The sequence below is a fragment of the Equus caballus genome, chromosome 31 (assembly GCF_041296265.1).
Source record: "Equus caballus isolate H_3958 breed thoroughbred chromosome 31, TB-T2T, whole genome shotgun sequence".
NCBI lineage: Eukaryota > Metazoa > Chordata > Mammalia > Perissodactyla > Equidae > Equus > Equus caballus.
The window spans coordinates 1,957,551-1,980,834 of record NC_091714.1 but is presented as its reverse complement, the minus strand read 5'-3'; the positions used below and the strand labels follow the sequence as shown (position 1 = coordinate 1,980,834).

Genomic DNA, 23,284 nt, shown 5'->3' with positions numbered 1-23,284 from the left:
AAACGATTTGAAGTCACTTATTGGGCCATTCAGAAAGAACTATGAATCATTGTCATTTTTATTTCCTGCCAGTTTCCAAGGTATGGCTGGAGGGAAAGCATCTTTAAGATATCCATCGAGGGGCCCGCCCCCTGGAGTAGTGGTTAAGTTCGCGCACTCCATTTCAGCGGCCCAGGTTCACAGGTTCGGATCCTGGGCGTGGACCTACACTACTTGTCAGCCATGCTGTGCGGTGACCCACATCCAAAGTGGAGGAAGATTGGCAATAGATCTGAGCTCAGGGCTGACCTTCCTCAACAACAAGAGCAACAAAAGATATCCGTTGAATGCAAGGGTTTTATTTATGAATCTGCCTACGTGCTGAGCAAAATCTAGAGTATACGAAACAGTGCAGAACTTACAGGAAGCAATCAAAATGAAATTTTCAAGGAATTGGGTGAGGATGTTATAAGAAAGGCCGTGGCTGTTGATTACTTTTGTGTGTTAGAGGTGAACTGTGCATTCAGAAATCACCCACATGGATGATCTTGCCAGCAACTAGAACAGTGCCTCACTCAGAGAAGGTCTGCAACCAATATCTGTTGGGTACACCAATCAATAGATTATTAATTACCATCGCTGCAAACCAAGTGCCCAGTCTTAAGGTTGCACCGTTTTAGAATCAGAACTTTACTACTTAAGGTTCTTAATTTACAGATCCCCCAAAATCTGATTCTGTGTAATTAAAGCAACAGGGAGTAACTGGAAATGCATGGAGGCCTCGCAGAGCAGAGGGCAGCTCAGACAGCTCAGGGTCCTGGCGTGGGCTCCTGTGGTCCAGACACTCACAGAGAACCCAACGCCAGTCTCCTCAGGGTTCACATCCAGGGAGAGAGAAAGCATCGGGAGATAATGGCTGGGTGCACTGCCTGCTTCTCTGCAGCCTGAGCAGAGGGTGCAGAGGCGGTTTCCATAACAGGAGCCAGAGCACCTGCTGTTAGGAACGGGAATGTGGGTGGTGTGCCCAACGGCCAATATCTTCCTTCCTCTCTCATTAGTGGAAACGATTTAGCACCTACTGTGAGACTTGAATGATCCATGGACTCTGAGATCATCCTACAAAATGTCGACCTGGAAAGACAGAACAATTTAGCTTCACTCTTCCTCATCCATTGTTCCAGCAGGCTGAGGTCAGCCCAGGAGCCCACGGTAGGGAAGTCGTTGTTAGTCCTTTCTGAGTAGGAATATGGGAGAATCGAAAAGGTAACACTCGTTTCTATGCTTTCCCAGTACATAGGCAGAAATTATATGCTTAAAAAACTCAAACAGCAGCATTTGGCAATATAGTCAGTAGATGGACTAATCAAAAAGTTTCACATATGATGGCCCTCATATTGTAAATGGAGTTATTACAGAAGCTGGAATATCGGTGGTTTCCTAACTGTTAGTGTCATGCCTACTATTTACTATCTCAAGAAATTTATTGAGTGCCTATTATATCCTAGGAATTTTTTTAGCACTGGAAAAATAATGAAAATGATATCTAACATTCAGGAAACATGGTCTATATGCCCCCTTCTGCATATATAACTTTCAGTTCTTCTGACATCACCTGAGTCAGGCGCTGTCAGCCCCAAGTGCCACACTGCCTGCCTCCAGCTATGGCAGCGTTGACACAGAAGCACACTATTTCTCAGCTTTGTGGTGTTTTCCATCTGCTTGATGTCACGTTTATGGTCCTAAAATCACTATAGTCTCTAGTTAATCAGTTACAAAGCAGGCTAAAACATAATTTATGGGAAAATTGCTTCATAAGCAGAAAAGTGCTATAAAGATTTTATTTCAAATATATGCATACAATGCATTAGTTTTTCCTTTTCCTTTAAAAGGAGAAATGTGAAAGCAAAAGAATGCGATTTTTAGGTCTCAAAAGACAGCTCAGGGTGAGGGAGAGAACATGTCCTCTCATGTGTGGCCCTGAGGTCAAGAACTGTCCTGTTAGGGGAGTGTCTGACCCTGAACACCGGGCTGAATTGCCCGTAGCTCCTCCATGAAATGAGGGGTCTGACCACTCATGCCCCTGGTCGTCCTGTCTCTGAGACACAGCAGCTGTATGGTTTAAAGGGTAAAAACCTGACCCCCGAGCCTCCTAGGGTCAGAGGGCAAGTGGTTGTGCGGTGGGATGCTCATTCGAGATGACTCCGGTTCAGTGGTGCAGAGGCCACACCCAGAGAAACTCCACTCCAAAGATGCGATTCAAATATGAGCCTGAATTTGGAATTCTTTAAGGTGAATAAGGAGGGAGATTTAATTTGCCAGTGTTAATTTTTAATGTCGTATATTTAGGCTGGAAGGATCCAGAACAGGAACATTTGGAATATTCCTAGCGGAATGTATTCTGGATTATATTTTAAACCACGTATCAATTTCTAGTAAAGAATATTCTCCACTTTTTATCTTATTTGACTCAACTTCATTACCGTCTGAGGATTACTGAGTCGAGCAGACTCGTTTTATTGTAATCAGTGTGGACAGTTAATGGCTTCTACTGCTGTGAGGTGGTGACTGTCTTGTGTTTTGGAGGATGCTAAAGAGTGTGAATGGCTCATGGGATTGGCTAATTTTTAGAGCTTATTTAAATCAATGTTGGAGGATGGCACGTGCATTAATCTGCCCTGAGGCAGCGGGGTACCTGTGAGCAGGTGCTGCCACTAAGAAGATGTGCTTCCGGGTCAGACGGGTCTGGATTTGAGTTCTGGGTCAGCCCCTTGCTAACTGCATGGCCTTCCCCGGGTGACTCAGCCGTGCCTCCGTCTTCTCATCTATCAAAGGGGTTGTCCTCAAGTTTCAATGAGAAAATCTGTGAAATGCGTTCAGTGCAGGGCTAGCACGTAGCATACTCTGAGTAAATAGTAGCTGCTTTGCTCCCTGGGTGTTAGATGGTATGATGTAAGGCCTTGGTTATCGTTCACAGCAAGTTACTCTCATGGTCACTTCTAGAATTCATCGCGTATCCACTTCTGTCGTTATGCAATTCTTACATCCGCACTGCTCTCACGATCTGCTTAAGGCTGATTGAACACACTCTGAAATAAGCTGGATGCAGAAAATTTTCACCTCTTGGGTTCAGCATCCCCTAAAGAAAAGTTGGTGACAAAATTGAAAGAAATAGAAAATGATTATTGGTCCAGCACCAATTCCAAACTTTTTTAAGTTTGGAAAATGCTTACAGGTGGCCTCAGTGCTTACAACCCAAGACTAAAAACGTGGCCGCAGACTGACGTTGTTGTCCTCATTTTTATGAATGGGGGACTTTCCCTTCCTCACCTGTCTGGTTGCAACCAGAATCCTCACTCTACCCACGAGTTTCTTACACGTTGAGCTTAATTGTGACCTGGATGCCAAGTGAGGGGAGAGCTCTCTGTGCAGGAGCCACTGGCCAGGTCCCAGGCGTACACCCAGAGGGCAGCCTGGTGAGGCTCTCGTGCCCCGGTGAGTCTCTAACTCTGGAGGGGCTTGGTTCTCACTGGGCCCCCCACGCAAAGACAGATTCCACAGGCACTAAACCGACATCAGCTCAGCCATTGGATTTGTGCCTGAATTAATTGATTGTCAGCACACCTCGTTTTGTGCCACCTAAGTGTTGTTGAAAGTTGGATGAACATTTAATTAAAAGGAAAATAGATGGAAGAGCAAACCTTTTCTTTATTGACACGAATCACACTTTTAACGAACTCTTGTCTTCATTTCTTTTTGATTTTTCAGCTCAGTTTGGAGTTTCTTTTAAACTTGTGTATTTTTGGTAGTTAACCATCAGTTGTGTTCTGTGGCTCATTGGCAAAGGAACCTGCAGGGTGTGTGTGCACACGACAGTGCAGGCTCCTGTATGCAACCGGATATAGTCACCAACAGAAGATAACTTATGTAATCTGTATATTAAATATATGTTATACTATACCTATTGTTTATAGAGAGAGAGGTAGAGAGAGGATTTTGGTGTGAGCGATCTTCCTCTAAAAATCAGGTTCTGTAAATTTGCATTTTTTTACTCCGGAACTTTCGCAGGTGGTCCACAGCTATCTATCCCTTTATGTACAAGGATGAACGGATTTGCTAAATTTGTTGGTGAGATTTCTTAGTGGAAGGTAGGGCTGATCTAAGTGGAAGCATAGTTCCTTCTTTTGTATTGATCACTATCGATCATATAATTCTCTTCCATGGTGAGGAGTCCAGTCCACGATAACCTTTATCTAAAGGATCTTGGGCATTTGGAGTATATGTTATCATAAGTGTGTATTTCAAAGTTCTCTCCTTGGTTAGGGTGACAATTTGGGAAAGTATCCCCATGTCCCGCTGTGATTTTATATTGAGAACGGGCTTCTTTCGGTCTGAATAGAATGGCATTCTACTGGAGCATTCCTTCTTCTGCCACAAATAAGTCAGTGATGTTCTTTTATTCCTAAAATGCCTGCTGATATGTCCCCCCGGGTGTGTCCAGTTAAGAGAGGGTGTGTGTGTGTCTGTCTAAATACACACGCATTCTAAGGCATTGCCAGTGTAACTATTTGGAGCAGAAGATGAATACAAGTTAGGTCCTGTCTGAACATAAAGGAGAAACTGAGTTTGTTAACATAAAAAGAGATAAGCCTTGATACGTTGCAATGTCTGGTAGTGGAATTTGTTAAGCGACTATTTTATTTTTACGTACACGAGTTTCAGACCTTATGTAGCACAAGGCCTGGCACACAGAACTAAAGAGAACACCTATTCTTCTTCACTGATTTCCAGTAATCTAGCCTCTTTCAGAAATACTGCAGCTGAGATTTCAGCCGAGCGGGGTTGATCGCATGTCAGACCCTGAGAAGCTTTTCTGCTGAGACTCAGCCTGAGTCAGACCTTGGGGAGGTTAAGGCTGGGAGCGTGGATGCTCTTCCACGTCCGCTCCTGGAGGGTGCGCACGATGATGGACAGCATGCTGGGAAAGAGGCAGGAGAGCCGACAGGGCTTATTAGACCAGGTGTCTGTCCGGGCACCTGGCTGCCGCATGACGGGGAATCCACAGGGCATCAGATCTACTTGCGGACCGTGTGTCCACGAGGACCGCATGCTCTCACCGTTGACAGAGAAGTGGCAGCAGGAACCTTGGACCCACTGAGAAAAAGACATCCATGCTCCTGATCCCTTCTTGTCTCCTTTTGCCGTTTTGCCAGCTCCTGCCCCTTTCTCCTCCCGGGCCTCTGCGCCTTTTCCCTCGCCGCTCTCCGCGGGCTCCGTGGTGACGAGTTATGGGCTGTGTGCTCACCAATGTCTCCTTCTCACTCCAGTGTCCTCGTGTGATCAGGAGCAGCAGTCGGCCCTGGAAGAGGCCAGGCAGCCCAAGAATGACAACGTGGTGATCCCCGAGTGCGCCCACGGCGGGCTCTACAAGCCGGTGCAGTGTCACCCCTCCACGGGCTACTGCTGGTGCGTCCTCGTGGACACTGGACGCCCCATCCCGGGCACGTCCACCAGGTAAAGCCGTTCTCGGGGGGCGGGAAACTGGGCAAAGCAAAGCCCCCGGTTTCCACCAGCGTGGTGGGACCGCGCAGACCCAGCCCCACTCTCTGTGCAGGGTTGTTGCAGAGATGAATATCTTTGGTCACCAGAAAGTAGAGGAAATGGATTCTCTGATGGTGACCAGTTGCTGACTGTGGGATCCACAGCATGAGAGCCGTGAAGACTGGCATTTTGAGGCCATATTTGTCCCTATCATTCTTCATGCAGGCGGGATTGTGGAAGATGGCTCTGGCACCCGGGGCCATGGCTCACACTCAGAGCGTGCCAAGTATCGGCTGCAGCTTCCTTTTGTTCCTGGGGTTGGCCGAGCAGCCACACATTCCACAGCTGAAAGAACGGATTGCCCTAAATGGCTTTGTATAATATAAAAATATTTGTGTCCTGAAATGACCACTTAAAGGAAAAGACAATGTGCTAAAGGCAAGAGAAGCAGAAGTTCCTCAAGGGTCTGAGATACAGCACAGCTTACTCATGTCTGGTGTGAGTTTGAGCAAAGCAAATCATTTCACAAAAGCACCTGCAGAATCCATGCTGTTTGTTCATGGAAACGGTGTAAACGGGAGGGAAGATGTTTTGGCAGCTCTCTGTTATATGAAGTGACCTTTGATTTTTCATAGATTCATATAAAAATAGCTTACAAGTAGATAAAAATATCTCTCAAGTGTTTAGCCACTGATTTTGTCTCCAGCATCTGGCCTTGAGCATTTTGACCTTTCCTCAATGATTTCCCCCGGTTTTTCAAGTGTGACTGTGAGTGTGGCATTCAGAGGAGGAGATATGGCAATGTGGCTCCCAGAAGCTGGAAGGACAGGAACCAGCTCCTAAGTGCTTCATCAAGATAGAGTCCAAACATACTTGGTCCACCGTGGGGGTCATTCAATGGAACCAGTCTCCTTGGGAGCCCTTCTCTTGGAAATCACAAGAACGCAATGGGATTAAAGCTGGTCCTTCATGGCCACACATCCCCCGCTGTGGCCACACTGCACAGGTGTGTGCCTTCTGCACCGTGTTCATGGGTGCAGCCAACACAGAGCAGTCACCAGCCTCCCAGCCCCCCAGCTCCCAGCGAGGGTATCTGAGCAACTGAGGTTTGGCTTCTGCGGGGCTGTTACTCGAGAGCACTTCAAACAAGTGTGCTCTGCACGGCTTGCAAAGAACGTAAATCTTTTCAGGGTTTTGGTATGAGAAATTGTTTTTGCTTCCTGTGCCCATATGCATAGGGAGTACTGTTTTCCAAGAAACCTTTCTTGGGAAGTCATATTTGTGTATATGTAAAACTTTGGCTTGTTTAGTGTGTATTTAAGTGGGGGTGCTTGTTCCCTAGTCTACTGCCCTGCGGCCCCTCAGCCTGGCCACATGGGGCCCAAGTGTCGCTGGCAGACGTTTTCTTAGAACCGGCCAACAAAAATCTTTAAGCTGTCAAAACCAGAACCCCTCAAGCGGGCTCTGAAATGATGAACTCAGCATTTATAACGTTCTCCCTAAAGAACCTGTGGACATTTTTATATTATGATCGGATAAGAAACATCATAACCTCATTCCCCTCCCTCCGTCCTGATCTCTTTCTGCCCAGATTTCATCGGGGTCTTCTGCCAGGGGAAAAACATCAAGTTCTCATCTTCCTTATTTTTGCCTACGAGAGGGAGTAACTCCCTTTTGTTTGAATTTCGAGAAACAGCATTAAATTGAACCCCAAAGGGGAAGGCCCTTTGGACTCCTGCTATATTTTTATCTCACTCATTCATTTATTCCTTCATCCACAAATGCTGATTGGCAGTGACCTGCAGACACCCTTTTAGGGACTGAGGACTTGGCGTTGAATAAGCAGAGGAGGTTTCCTTCATGCTCTGTTTGGGGACGTCAGAGAGTGAGCCTGCTCAACGGTGGACCGCTTGCCACTGTGGGAACAGGAAGTCCTCACCCTCAGCCAGCCTCAAAATTCACAACTCCCCAGGCTCAAGGGAGAAGAGAAGCTTAGCTTATTTTAGCAGTTCCGGGACATAATTTTAATAAGCCACTTTGGTTCTCTCTGCTCTGCCATCTTCGACTTGGCGGCACGTTCTGTGGCTCATTCCTGTCATGGTTTCTAGAAGCATCATCTGCAGCCATGACAACATATCTTGTGCCTCTTTGGGACACCAAGGAAAGCCTTACCCACTGACCCTCGGCCCTCAGTGGACCTCCCCTCACTCCAATTGACCAGAAGGTCACCCCTTGATCAGGCCTCTGTTGGCAGGAGAAGGGCCATGGCTAACCCCATCACTGGCAAGAAAAAAGGAATTGGTTTAAGCTGATCTCTGTGGAGGCATGGATTTGGGGGTAATCCATCAAAATCAGTAACATTAGGGGATATCTCATGAGCTAGGGCCAGCTTCACCAGCCCTTATTTACCACTGGTTCTACTGTGAATGAGCAGCAATGTTATAGAAAGCCTTCTGCATTGCTATGTAAATACCCTCTGTTGCATAAATGCTATTTGCTCTCTGATGTTCTGAATAAGCAGTTCCAGGGAGAGACTTCATGGTTTTGACATAGATCTGGGTAGACAGTTCAGGGTTTTTTTTTTCCTCAATCATCCTGTATATTTGCATTTTCTGGTGAGGAAAAATAATTTAAAAATCCAACAACAGTAAGAATCCATAAATATAAAATGCATTGTCATTATAAGCTAGCTCTCCCCTCTTCCTGTCACCTTCCTGTGAGATCATCAGAAAGCACAAATTTTGTCGTAGACTTGTGCCAAGGACAACAAACACGCACACCGTTTTGCACACTCGAGGCAGAGAGCATCTCCCTTCCAACACAGAAGCTCTAGTTGGGATGATCATCCAGGTAGAAATATGAGGTGGACCTCCTGGTTCACCTGCCTTTTTTGTGCCAAAATTGACATCTTGGCCACAGTGTCTAGCTCCCCTGTGGCCCGGAGCCCAGCACCTGTGTGAGCCACGCCATGTGTGGCAGAACAGGAGCTGGGAGGAGAGTGGCAAGTTCCAACCTGGCCACTCATTAGTAGTGGGGAGCTGGAATGGGCTGTCGGATTAAGCGTGGATCAGGCTGACTGCCAGCTACCACATTAGTGCCCAGAACGGAGAGATTTCTCTTTCACTTTCTTGACGGCTGATGAAGAAGACTCATCCGTCTGCCATCAGACCGCAGGCTGTTCTCACCCCGAATTAGGGCAGCACCCCCGTTCTCTGGCTGCAGAGCCCTCACTGGCCACATGCACATGGTCACATGAGCACGAAATCGCGTTTCTCCTTGGCAGACAGGCTGGTATCTGATGGGCAAGCGGACAGTCAAGAGACGTTCATTTTTTTCTTATACAAATAAGTTAAAATAAACACTATTGAAAAGGATGGCTGTGGATATCAATACTGAATGCATTATTTTTTATTAGAGACTTCAAAGGCACTAACTTTATTTCTTGAAGTTGCCATTCCTGAAAGTTACAGGCATCTCACAGTATTCTCTAAAAGGAGAACACTGCCATTTCAATGTACACTTTTATACCAGCATTGATGCTAGGATTTCAGCCCAAATTTGGAACCAAACCAGAATGACCATCCAGCGTGGCTAGCTTCCAGGTTGCTTCAAAGCTAAAAGATTCAGAATGGGGCATTAGAGACGACACGATGTTTATCACCCACGTGAAGGATAGAAGCGTTGACTCTTGAGTGTTTTGGGGGCTCCACACAGAGTTGCTGTTACTAGTTTAACTTTCTAACACTACAGCACAGCCCATGGCTGTCCTGAGGTATGCTCTCTGACATTCTCAGAAACAGGCTGCCCCTAAGAACGGAGGGGCGCTTTGATTTCTACTGGAAATTCCATCATTCGGTTCTACCTAATGGATCAGGAGCTGGGATGTTGGCTTGTCTCTCTACAGCTCACATTTCGGGGGTCATTGGCTGTGAAGGATGTCAGTTCCAACCTCGGTATCAATTCCAACCTATTCTAACTTTACGCACACTGACCTACAGGCTGAATTGAAGACTTTCAACTGTGAGAGTATGCCCAAGTTCTGCAAATTTAACACACACAGGAAAAAATGAGAGCTCAGAAATCCCTTAGTCAGCTGGCTTTGCTTACACATCTTTTGTGAATTTTTGGCTCCCATCTGCCTGTTGCAGTCACAGGTGGGGGAGGACACAGCCTGGTTGGGTAACGGGTCCCTTCGCCCTGTGTTCACATTCTTGTGACCATAGTTTCTCTGCTATCTGTACCGAACCCCACGATATTTCAAAAGAATATGAGTTAATGGCTTTTGTTTAAAACATGATAGCTTAAGTGTTTGTCGGAGTGTGTCAGACACTTCAATTTCAAAAACAGCATTTCAGAGAGACATATTAAGTTTGTGGGAGTGGGGTGTTAGGTTTTCTGGTATCAAAGAGGCTATTCAGGGCATGAGGGGCTGGAGGAGCCATGGTTGCCTGGCTCGGTTACAGCCGGGCTAGACCCGTCCCTCAGGACTGGCTCCTGGCTCCCCGGGCGCCAGCGGGAGAACACTAAAAACTATCCCTTCGGGAAGAAATCTCATTTTCTTTTGTTTTCTCTGGTGGGAAAATAAGAAGTAATGAAAAATAAGATCTGAAATGGTCCCTATGAAATAAATATGATCTCGCATCCCTTTAGAGAGTAAAACAAGGAAACTAGGGTAGAAAGAAAGGAGGATGACTCAGCACATCTCTGTTCACTTCCTAAGAATCAACAGGCCTCTGGATCCAGAACGTTCCACCTGGAGCCCCCTCCCAGCTGGCTCCGATTTGTCATTCACATTTTCCAAGAATCTTTCCTGACCCCTCAGATTTAGCGTGAGGGGCTCTGGAGGCAGGTTCTGTTTACTTGTCAGTCTCCCACTAGACCAGGGTGGTGGGTCTGTGGTGCAGGTCTCCGCTGTGTCTCTGACACCTGGTGTCTGGACCAAAGGAACATTTACAAAGAGCTGTTGAAGGAATGTCCCACTGAGGACACTTACAGACTGTCCACCTGGGCCTGGATCTGAAACCCGTCAGGGAGAGAAATCTAGAATTCTCATCAATTCTAAGATCACGGACGTGCCTGCTCTCACAAGGGCGAAGTAACCAGCAGCCTCCGTGGTCACCTGCCTGCTCGGAGGTCGGGACCCCACCCCAATCAGGACTTTTCTGCAGTTTTCTGTTGACTCTATGTGGGGCCAGAAAGGAACATTTTCTTTCTTTTTAACACTGAGACAAACTTTTGTAGCTTCATGAATTATTGAGAATAGTTAGGCTGAGCAATATAGAAATTGAAAATTCTGGGGTTCTTTCTGAGACTTTGCCTTCTCTCCTGCGGGATCCATCGCGTGCCCATGTCCATCGCTCTCTCTTGCACGTGGGTTGCTTTTGAATTTCTTCTCCCCAAGCCCTTCCTCACTCTGAACCATATCAAGATCCTGTAACAGATGGAGGTGGGGGAGTGTTGGCCTTTGGCAGCCACTTTTCAAGGTTCGTTTGAGAAAATGCGTTGAGATGCAGAGTCTTGTGCAGTTTGCTTCTTCCCATTGACTGTGAAAAATAAGCTTCTTACGTTAAATTGTCACAGAGGTCACAAAAGGCCATAAGCCCCGAGTGCTGTAATGTGAGCACCAGATGCCATGGTGTGTAGGTATGTGCGGCGGGCTGAGCAAGTGCACCGTTGCGTGAGCATGTGAGAAAACCGAAGAAAAGACCCATTTCGAAGTCTCAAACCAGCTGTTTTCTCTTTCCTTCCCCTCCTTGTAGGTATGAACAGCCGAAATGTGATAACACAGCCAGGGCCCACCCAACCAAAACGAGGGATTTGTACAAAGGCCGCCAGCTCCAAGGTGAGTAGGACAGAAGGCTATGGTTGGAAGGCGTCTACCACCACTTTAGGACTTCCTGAAGATTTAGGATTGGAAAGGATTTCTCCAGCCCTGTTCCCAGCGGGCTAGGGCAGTGTCCTTAGAGTGGCCGACTAGCAAAGGCTTTTGACTCCCCTTCCAGGGGCCTGAGTTCCACAGACTGGCAGGACCCCACAGATGGCACACACAGAGGGGACCTGTGCAGATTGGTTTCTCTTGTGACCCACAAAGTTGGAAGAGCCAAGCCTAAGACTCAACATTTCAGAGAAGAAAACAATGTCTTCTGAAATGAGAATATACCGTGGTAGAACTTCTAAACCGAAAGGATCCCTTATTTCTTTTCCCTAGAGGAAAGCAGTACTTCCAATGTCATTTTCTGACGTTCCTTTTGCATTGAATCAACAGGTCGAGAAGCTGAAGTTGGGGTTTTGATAAAACATGAGTTCAATCTTTGTATCAAGTGAGTTTAATTGCAAAGAAATATTTGAAGTTAAACAGAGGCAGGGAGTTTAATATTATAATTGTTAAAAAAATAGAGAGACGTTTCATGGATGTCCTCAAATTTGATGTCATCAAAAAGCTGATAAGTATTTATGATACACCAAAAATGATTACTTCTACAGTTAAACCTAAGGCTTTTTATGGAACCACCATGCTTCCATGAATTTGTGTGAGATTCAAAATGGCTCCATAAAGTGAGGACGATGAATGCGCAGACTCAGGCAGGCCAGGGTTCAGTAGCTCGGTTCATCTTATGAGATCAAGGAGTTTAAAGACAGAACTCTGACATTATTTGGTGAATTTGATGGCATCAGGAAGATGCTTCAAAGCTAGTTGTTATTTTGTTTCATTTTGATTCGTTTCTTCCTTTAAATGTCTCCAGATTCTGTATGTTTAATCAAAGCCTCAGAGACCATGAAAATCATTCTATAATGTTGTTAGTTTACAGCACATGTTTGATCTTGGTCTTTGACAAAGTCTGGACAAATTCCTGTTTAGAAAAATTTTGTGATTATTGCATTGTTTGTGCTATTTTGATAAAGAGGGTTTCAAATTCTGAAATGTAAAGATGTTTTACTGCTTATAAACAAAGGTAGAGAAGACCAGAATATCCACAGTATGTAAATTCTTCATGCATAAATTTCCATACCTATCCAACAACGTTGGAACAAAAGTACAGAGGAAGCCGAGATGGCAGAACATAGTCTAGGGGAAGCAAAACATACCTTTCTACCGGTCCTACGTGAAACAGCTCCATCCATTGCCCTTTGCTTGTTCTGAGAGATTCCTCTGAGGTCTCTAGCTATTTCCCAGCTCCATGTCTACCCAGAATCTTCCTTTTGAAGCAGATTCAAGGAATCCATCAGCAGCATTATTTTAATCACATTATGTTTCTCTATGTGAGTGGTCAACGTGCTTTATGTTTCATGAGTCAGGCTTCTTTCTGCATCTTGGGGGAAAGAGACAGAGAGAGACAAAGAAAAAGATGGAGATAGAGAGAGACAAAGAAAAAGATGGAGAGAGGGAGACAGAGAGAGATGGAGATAAAGAGGAAGATGGAGAGAGACATAGAAAGAGACAGAGATAGAGAGGGAGACAGACAGAAAGACAGAAGGAGAGAGAGAGACATCATGAAGGCACAAATACAAACACCTGTGCAAATTCTTAGTTAAGCACCTTTTGTATACATGATGTTTCATTCTTAAAAGGAGCTCAATGAGTAGCTGGATTGCTTGCTCCCTGATGTCTTCTAATTAGAAGGGCATTCGCCTTCTCCATTATCTGGTGTAATCTCTTGTAAACCTTGTCAAGTTTTAACATTGGTGGATAACATTTTTCCTAGCAGAAGCTAATGAATTTAACATGTGCCTGGTGCATGGAAAGCCCTCAATACACGTTTGCGGTGTTTAGCTGGTGTTAGTCGCATCACTTTAATGGTAGCCAGTCTATTCTTTGTCTCTAAGGGTCGAAGACTCTTAATTTTTTTTTGATAATACAAAATTCGTGAATGTCCCAGTATTTGCTCTGCATTGGTAAAAGGCACCACGACAAAAGGCAACTCCCCCTCTCTCCTCTTGGGGAAGGTGCACTTCGCACAAAGCTCTTTCTGTGGTGGAATCCAATACATTAAACATTAGACCAGGATTCTTGATTTAAAAACTGGAGTGGTCATTTATCTAGTGGGAACAGCTGATTGTCGACATGAAGAAATGTGAAATGACGTCATTGGTGGCTTGTGAGGGTGTCAGATGTGTCACTCAGAGAGAAGGTATGCCAGCACTTGAAGCTCAGAGAATTTCGGGGAGAGCATTGAGAAAAGGTGGACATCAGAGCTATGAAAACCACATCCATTCTGGGGAGACGAGAGGAGGAGAACAGTCACAAGGCTGTCACAACACAGACACCATTTCCTCACCCACACCTTAAATGAAAACCAGAGACCTCAGGCACGCAAGCCATTCCATGCAAACTGTGTAAAGGTCAGCTTATTCTGCAATTGTAGATGTTTGGCAGGGCACTGTTCGTGACCACTTAATCATTTTGATTTTTTGGAGATAATTATCCTTATTAGGGAAAAACAACTAGGTCTTAAAATAACTCCAAGATAGAGGCTGTTCTTGGTAGAGAGGAGAAAATTTATTTCCAAAATAATACAGCAACAAGTTGGGGAGGCAATTGCTTCAAGTCGCATATAGGCTAATACATTTTCTTCTTAAAATGTACCGCTTTCATCTTAAGTCGCTTTTCTAAGTTTCATCCAGTAAGGGTCTTTTATTTTCTAAGTCAAGCTGGTAATAGTCTCACAAATAATTCACTTGTTTAGAGGGTTTGTTGACTGCCAAATACTTACTCACATCCTATGTAAGACAGTTAGCAGATTTTCGCCTCACACTGATGAACAGTAAATGAAACTTTACTCTGTGAAGGCCCGTATTTTACCAGATGGAGAGAAAGATCAGCATCTGGCTTAATGAGTCACTTACGGAGAACTGGGTAGTTCTTTTGGCTCTTGAAGTTTCTTTTATTCTGTACATTTCCTTGTCGGACTGTCATATCATCTTGAGAGAAGTAAAAAACTAGTGTGGCAGAAATTTTAAACAAAGACTTTCAACCGCGTCTCTCTCCTTCTATAAATTTGTCTCCCTTAATTTTGTCCTGGCATCTCTTAACTAAGGTGGTCTCTTAAAGTAATACGTCTACCTGGTACTCTCCAGCAGCGCATCCCTCCTTCATGCCCCTGCATCCTCTGGTCTGCGCTGAAGGACTGCTTACAGCTGCCCGGTGGTTCTCTGTGGCCCAGTCTTGCTCATCTCCCTCGTCTCTTTGAACTGCTCCTTCTTCACCCTCCCAGCCCTCCCCACGCACCCTCAGGACTTGCCTTCCTGGGGATGATCTCGCTGGCTCCTGTCCATGGGACCCATGCCCACCCTTCATGTCCAAGTTGTCCTCTACGTGCCACTTGGTCTTCCTCTGAGGCGAGGCTGAGCCTTCCTGGATCCCCATCAGCGAGCATGGCACGGAGCGCACAGCAACGCACACAGCGTTGAAAGGGATTTGTGAGTAAGGACACTCGGCTGGGCTTCTTGTCCTCCTCTGTGCCTTTCAGATTGTCCTGGAATTTGGATGTCTGGAGTGATGTTGGTAGGGATAGACTTATCAAGTGGTGTTGCTGATTTTAAGGGCACATAGCCGGAGTCTTAAATAAGTGAGATTTCTGCTGTGGGGAGAGGATCACCTGACAAGTAGACAGAGTTCATCCTTCCTATCAGACCTCACATGCTTTCTGCTGAGTGAAAGAAGGAAGAGACAGCAAAGCTTCTGCTCCTCTCTTCTTGGTGGTGCCAGCAGCATCGCTGTGCGGACTCACAGACGGTGACATGGTACCTAGAAGGGCATGGCATGCCTACTTTAGAGAGGAGATGTGGGCAAAGAAAAAGCACATTGAGATATGCCTGCATGGCACACGGAGGGTACGGGCTGGTGGGGGATCTCGTTAACCCCCGGCGTGGAGAAACCAGCTCTGGAGGGGGCTGACGAGGGAGAATTTTATTATGAGCGGAGTCAAAGTAAGTTACATTTATGGCTCAGCCTTTATGACTTCCTGTACCTTGTGCTATCAGATGATTTGTGCGTCTTATACTTGAATGCAACTTTTTGTCTTATTCTTGTTCTCCGATGCCATTTTGACTGAATCAGCAGTTAAACTCAGGCTTTCCCTCTCCACTGGCCTTCTGCTTCATTTTAATCTATGCTAATGGGGTGGTGACTTGTTTGAGTGGTCGCTTATTAATGATGGTGCAATGCAATCAAACATCTGTAGGCATTCCGCGTGAAAAAACCCAAAGAGAGGAGGCTCAGAGCAACAGTTCTGCGAACAGTGAGTCCACAGGAGAAACCTTATTCCCTACTCCTCTCCTTTCTTTCCTCCGTCGGTTTGGGTGAAAATTCTGATGTCTTTCTGTGGCCTCGCCGTGTGGCTGTTGCAGCACTGACAGCAGCGTGAGGATGGCGAGTAGCTGAGGGATAAGCATCTTAGCTTCTCTGGTAAACCAGGGAATAGCCTCCTAAGTTTACTGCCTCATCTTGCCAACCAGAGCCATCAACTGACCCCCCAGGCCCCCTCAATTCTGGCACCAGGTCTGTGGAGTGACATTTATTTTTGTCAAAGATCCCCTGTCCGCAGCGACCCTGCAGCTCCATGAGGCTCACGGCAGTCAGACCCCTCCCTGGAAACCCCTCTGCGAGAGTGTGAAGTCACAACACAGAGCCTCATAAAGTCTAAGCCACAAAAATCTCTTTTCTTAGGGCCCCCGGAGACTGCAGGTATAACAGAATCTAGAATCTTTGGTTCAGTTGTAAACCCTAAAGGCACTCTTTGAATTTTTCAAGGAACATTTTAGCACCATTCTAAATTCTTTCAAAATTGATTATGATTTTCCGAGGCAGCGTAAAATGATCTTTACCTTGCCTTAAGCATAGCTTAAGACATTTCCCAAAAGGTAATTAGACCCTGAACCCAAGTGCCTGTGCCAAGTGTTGCATGACACTTAAAGATTCTGCTATTTATCTTTTCTCCAAAGCGGACTCCACAGCCTCTGAGGGTCTTTCAAGGACAATATGAGATGTCAATAGTTCACCCATTAAAAATGTCAACTTCTAGGGCCAGCCCTGGTGGCCTAATGGTTAAGTTTGGTGTGCTCCGCTTCAGTGGCCCTGGTTCGATTCCCAGGTGTGGAGCTACAGGACTTATCTGTCGGTGGCCATGCTGTGGCAGTGGCTCACATACAAAATAGAGGAAGATTGGCAACAGATGTTACGTCAGGGCAAGTCTTCCTCAGCCAAAAAAAAGGTCAACTTCTATGATTTCTGCATCAGATCAAATTCTTAATTCACAGACATCTGTCTGCTAAATTTCTGCTGAGCCAGGAACAGTCTTATGTTTTAGACATGACATGTCATCCTCTGCTCCTGAGGACTCTGCTGGCTCAGGGACACTGCACGTGCTCTGTGTCACAGGGGCCTCACCTTTCCAGGCTGCCTGCTGTCAGCCTACCCTCAGAGGCGCTTCCTGGTACCTGTGTCCTGTAAGGCTGGGCCTGGACAAAGCCATGTGGGGATGGGACAGGTGTGCCGTGCGTGAGAGAGGATTTTAGAAACACAGTGTTTTGCTTGTAAGAGCTGTGTGATGACATTATAGCTGAAGGACATTGCTCGTTAACTCAAAGTTGGGGTCTGGATTTTTGGATGTGGAGGGGACCTTTGTGAATAGCAATGGCTGAGAGAGAGAGCTGAGCTACATTATTTTCTTTTTTTGACCAGGGAGCTTGATGATTGAATATGAAATTAAGTTTTTAGATGAATATGATGACTACCCCTTTAGAAGGAAGTTGCATTTTGTAGAAAGCATGCCAAAGAAATGGACCATTAAATTCAGTTTTATTGAGGAAAGGATGCCATATATAAAAACTCGGTTAAAACCACATGTGTAATTTCCATCTTCATAAGACAGGAACCCCAGGGTGAGGGGAGCCGAGGCCTCTGGAGTAGAGAGGTTGAGAGGACGTGATATTCAAGAAACAGTGTCTGCAGGGACATCCCGAGATGCTGGTTCCATCTCACAGATGTGTGACAGGGAATTGCTCACAAGAAACTGGAAAAAGCCTGAGCAGACGCAAGGGGCTGTGTTAAATGAACCCTTTATTTAGTACTTGCTTGTTTCTTAAAAAAAAATTCGCTGGGATGCTAAGATGTTGCAGAAGGCACGTAAAAAGCAAGATCTAAGAAATAATGATTGTCCTACACTTGGCAGAAGCCTTGGTGAGATTTTTACTGGAATATTTGGTTCAGTTGGTAGTTTTTATCCATTTTTAAGAGGATGAGGAGAAATTGGACAGGGCTTGGGGGAAAACTGTGGGAATCACTCACTCGCAATAAAATAAGAACAAATAAAGACAAGTATGCAAATCAAAGCCTTTTTTAATATGCAAAGGAAAGAATAACAAAGGTCAAATGAAAAAATTAAAGTTACTCACAAGAAAGTGTTGGGCTCTATTTCCATATATTAATATTTTGACAACTGAATGAAAAGAATGAACGTTAAGGCGATTTCTTGACTGATGTGGCTGAATATAGAGAAAAGCTTTCTTATGAGTCAGCATGTATCTACAAAGGGACTGAGAGACCTGAATTCATGAAAATCTTCAGTATTAGATAAAAATGTAGTTTGGAAGAGGAAGGAAAGTGGAGTGACCGTTTCTTTCATATCCTTTCAAATGAGCATTTATTTATGATTCTAACTGATTAGAAGCCATTTCCCCTCTTGTCCCCATCCCCGCCAACTACATGCACAAGTCCTCTTTGCTTTCAGCTTGGAATTCTCTCTCGTCCTGCCAGCTGAACTCAGCTCCCTCAGTCGAGTTTCCAAATAGACCGTAGGCGTGTTCTATCCCATCCACGCCCACGGCAGAAGCATCTCGAAAACACAGCTGTCATGTGTTGCTCTTGCTCACGATGGTCCCTTGCTGCCAGATTAGGTCAAAGCTGTGTGTTCTGGTGGACAAGGACCATCGCAGCCAGCCCCACTCTTTCCCTCTTCTTGCCACCATGAAACCCCTATCCCAGCCTTATCAAATGATCTGTTCCAAAAAGGAGGTGCGTGGGCCCAAAAGTCTGTGAGTGGCATAGTGAGGGAACATTTTTCACTCCATCACACAAGGCTGAAGGTGTTCACTTGGGAGCCACCCTCTCAAGGATCGCCAGGTGAACGGGGCCCACCCAGAGATACAGTAATCTGAGACTTAGGTACAATTAATCCAGTCATTTATTTCTTATCCCAGAAAATGGACAGCTTTCACCACTCTGGTTGGTTCTAATGTAAATACTCATGAAAGTATTTTCTTGGCAGTGGGCTGGGCAGTCACACAGGGCCCTGAGCTCAGAAGGGCCCTGCACATGGTTTAAGGGTCTGCTATCACCATCATGAGCTTCTTCCTAATTTTTGAATGAGAGGCCCCACATTTTCAGCTTTGCACTGGGTCTTACAGATGAGCTCGTCGTGATTAGCAGTAATGAATTCTTGCACTTCCTCTGGCATCTGATGGTGAAGAATCCACTGTGGTGACTTTAGAGACAAACAGGAATGGTCTACAGGGAAGCAGAAGTGGGGTTGTGAATGACGGATCAAGGGCTGGGAAAGACCTCAAGAAAAGTGTGAGAGGAGATGTGGAAGTGGAAAATACATGATGTATTTAAGGGACATTGACTAGACAGCCCAACTGGATCAGGATTATGCTGTCATTTACTTTGGGAAACCGAGGGCCCTCACCGCAGTGGGCCCACAAGGATTGTGCGTGATGAAGATAACAGTGGAAGGACACTGAGTGTCTACATTCGCACAACTACACAAGGCGTGAACTAGGATTAGTGAAATAAGATTGTGTTGACAAATAGTTTAAAAAAGATAGCTTAGCTTTTTTTTTTAAGTTTTTAAAATTCACAGGTTCTCATTTGAATTTTTATTTCCTGATGTGGTAGTATGACAAATATCTTAATCTCAAAATACTCTCAGATTTTCTGAAATAGCAGAGAACCAAGTGTTAGGTGAATATGTTACCTGACACACAACGATGTACAAGAAAGCTTAGAGAGCGGGGTTCGTGGCAAGCACGACCGCCTCCAGCATTGCATTCCCTGGAGTTATTCTAGAAGAAAGCTGACTTGCATTGGTTTTGTTGTTCCCTTTAAAGCCAGATTTTTTCAATCTGAAGGGCTAATTTAAAAAATTTCTCTACAATAACAGAGAGTGATATTAATTAGGTTAGCCTAGTAAAATCTAGGACAGTCTGGCCTCTGTTACTTTGAAAGTTAAGATTACGCAGAAGAGAGACGGACTGAAGTTTAAATCTATATTAATCACGAAGAAACTAATAATAGTGTGAGCAATAGTTCAGGGACAGCGTAAGGAACTTAGGAGGACACACTGTTCTCAAACACCATTAGGTATGTTAAAGTTGTTGTTAAACCATGGCTATTCCATGACAGGTAACTCCTATCTCTTTATGAAAGCAGTTTGTCTCACATAAAATAAAAATAACTTTAAAAGCCTCCCAAGTAGGGCATAAACTTGAAAATAACGAGTTTGCTTTTCACTGGCCTACAACTCACTTTTATTCCTTAGGCTGTCTCATCGCTAATCTGAACTTGTCGTGATACTCCCATAACAAATTAAAGTGCTCCTACGATACGAGACTCATTTATAGAAGTTATTTTAGTCCGTGACAAAGGTGTAGTAATCTTCCAGAGCCAGGAGTCTAAAGGTCCCTGTGTCTCAGGGCCAGTCCCGCCTGGAGTCAAGGTCTTCCTCAGTTGTGCGTCCACTGTGGAACTCAGCAGCTGCCATCATTGGAAAGTTCTTTATGTCATAGCTGCAGCTGTAATGTGCATTTTCTACGTCTTTGGGCCTTCCCTCGTAAATACCAACCATGGGTGCTGTTTTCCCACAATCTTTTCTTAAGGGCACTCTAGAATCCCTGTCATCGGTCTTGCTTCTCAGAAAGGCTGTGAGCTCCGAGAATGGGGGTTAGAGTGGTCAGTCTTCCAATCCCCAGGGCCGGTCAGGCCTGAAACAGAGCGTAGTTCATGCTTGCGGTCTTTGCTTGGGTCTCGCCTCTGCACCAATGCAGAACTCAGACACCGTTAACTGTCTTTAGCTGTCTTTCTTCCCGTCGTTTACTGCGTCATTTTTATTGTTCTCACTTGTCCTCTTGATTCTTCTGTTTTTAAACCCAGAACCCAAAATGCGCCACACTGACCTGTTTTATCTTCCTGTTGTAGTTAAAGAGTTCCTTTCTTTTTTCATTTTGTGAGCAGATATTTGTTGCGTGCCCTTTGTGCAGACGGCCTGATGCTGGATGCTTGGGGGTCTGCGGCTCCTACTCTCTGGGGGTGAAGATTGCTATTTTATGACTCCAGGATTGATGCTCTTAAACAAGAAAGCCACATTGTAAGCAATTAGAAAAATTAGAGAAATGGAGACTAGGGCATAATAAAAATTTTCCTTTATATCTGAAAATGTCATGGTATCATTCTTAAAAGCTCTTTTCCAGATTTTGTGCTAGTGTCAGGAATATTTCACCCGTGCCCCAGATAGCGCTATTTGAGTCAGGACTCTCTTGGCAGCGTGTAGTAACGCCAACACTGGGCAGTGCCGGAGTGGGAGTGAGAAATCCCTTCTCCAGCAGAAATTCCAAAGGGGATTGAGACAGGCAACATCCAATTATCCAAGTTGGATATTGGCCAGAGCACTGGGGTTATTACTTTTAGAGCAGAGGCAGGACTAATGAAAATGGTACAGCTGATAGCAGAAATTGAGTTATATTCTTCCTGATAACTTAATTCTTTAAGCATTTAATTGGACACACCAAGACCACAGAGCTCAAACACATAAACTGTGTGTCAGGCTCCACGGACACTCCCAGATGACCAGTGGTGGTAGGAAACTTTTCAAAACTTGGTTGGTAATGAATAACAGCCGGCCACGGAAACTTCTAGAAGGTTTTCCCTGACAGGATGATTTAATTCTTTTTGTAGGTCTCTTCTGACTTGTCAAATCAAGAACAATTTTTCAGAAAAATCAATGGTTTCTCCCTCGGACAGCAAAAGATAAATTGACTGCTGTCTCGCTTTTAATTAACTTACAGAAATTCCTGAGATAAATTGTTCAAGAGTGATTTTCAGCAGACTACTTCTAGGGTTTCGAGTTCTCATCCCGTTTATCCATTTTTTCTCCGTGCCTCTGTTTGTTAAATTCATTGATGTTGGTAAATCATGCAATGCCCTTATTTCCAGAGGAGAATGTGAGGCAGATCGCTCTGTTCAAAGTCAGACATTTCAGAATCTGCCTGATTGATGCAGAATGGTATTATCATCAGAGATTTCTTAAATTCAGCAAGCCTTAGATTTCTGATTTTTTAAACTGTCCTGAGAAACATGCATCGTCTGTCATGAAATAGCAATTTTGGGAGCACCCTTTGATATGCTGTAAAAAGTGTAGTCGAAGTCAATGTTTTATTTAACACTTTATACTGTTAAATAATAACCCATTCACTACCTTACACAGGGGTAAAATCATTTATTTAAATGCAACAGAATAGGAATTTTGTCTTTGTAATTTCTCTAATGGAGAAATATTTTTGAAGCAAAGAAAGGGACAAAATCAGTAACAGAAAGACAAAGAGATGCCTGTGCATACCCAATTCCTTGTAACCCTCCCCTTTTCTCTGGCCACATGTCATTTGTTGACCTCACTCTTTATAGTTGAGTGAACCAACTCTTCTTGCACATTCTATTTTCCCAGAATGCACCAGCCCTAGAGTCTGCTTCTGCATGATTTCTGATTGACCACTTAACATCTGACTCAACAGAGATGGGGAGGTTGCCCTGTCTCAAGGGAGCCACCAAGCAGTAGAGCTATGGCTGCTATCCTTGTCTTCTCATCGTTAATAAAGAGGCCTTTCTACTGTGACATAGTTTCTTCCGTCAGCAGCTCTGCAGAAAGTCTCTTTCTCGAATGAGAAACTGAGAGACAAAATGCTTCACCGAGGAAGCAGATTTGCTTTTGTACCCTGGTGCATGTAGTCCATAGGAAAGAAAAGTCAAGGCTGTAAAAGGCCATTACTCTAAGCTTGTGACACTGCTCCCTTCAGATCTGAGGACAGGACAAGCTGGAGAAAGCAGGATCTATTCAGCTTGTGCACACAATTGAGCTTCCTGGCAGCCAGCCTGCACAAATGCTACAAAGAGCGATCTTTTTTGGAATCCTCTCTCTATAGAGAAGGTTTTAATTTTCATAGCTCATCTATCTGGACAATGACTTAGGTCCATTTTTACATAAATGCATATGGATGAAATGATGCCTTTAATTATCTCCCGGCTCTACCATCCAGGCCATTTCTATAGAAATTCTTTAAATATACGAAGCCAAAGAAGCTAGTAGAGATTCCTGAAGCCAGCTGAGGTCACTGTGCAATTCTGTCAAGGGAGAAAAACAGGCTGGAGGTTTGGCAGGATTCAAACCATGTCCTGTTAAGGAATGTGGACCGTACTCTGCAGGAGTTTTGTCTGGCCAGTGGATAATTAATTTTTTATTAAAAAAAATCACTGATGGGGTTATGGGTAATGAGTCAGAGATGCCCAAGACAAAACAGAAGAGTACCAGCTACCCCAACAGCATTCCTATCCGCGAATATTTATGGAGAACTTAGAACGTATCAGTCTAGAAACTTTACATTTACTAATCCACTTAATCTTCACAACAACCCAGTGAGGAAGTGTTATTCTATCTGGGTTTATAGATGAGTATGTTGACATGAAATATACCAAGTCTATATAAGTGAAGTGCCACCACGT

At 44.7% G+C, this 23,284-nt stretch overlaps 1 protein-coding gene across 4 annotated transcripts in view; it reads left to right on the top strand.

Moving 5' to 3' along the window:
• The window catches only part of SMOC2 (SPARC related modular calcium binding 2), a 172,551-nt gene that overhangs the window by 113,457 nt on the left and 35,810 nt on the right, over positions 1-23,284 (top strand). For all 4 annotated transcript variants that reach the window (XM_023633139.2, XM_023633140.2, XM_070256347.1 and 1 more), the window contains exons 8-9: positions 5,304-5,490; positions 11,277-11,359. In XM_023633139.2, the coding sequence (XP_023488907.1) occupies positions 5,304-5,490; positions 11,277-11,359 (270 nt within the window). The remainder of the gene's footprint in view (positions 1-5,303; positions 5,491-11,276; positions 11,360-23,284) is intronic.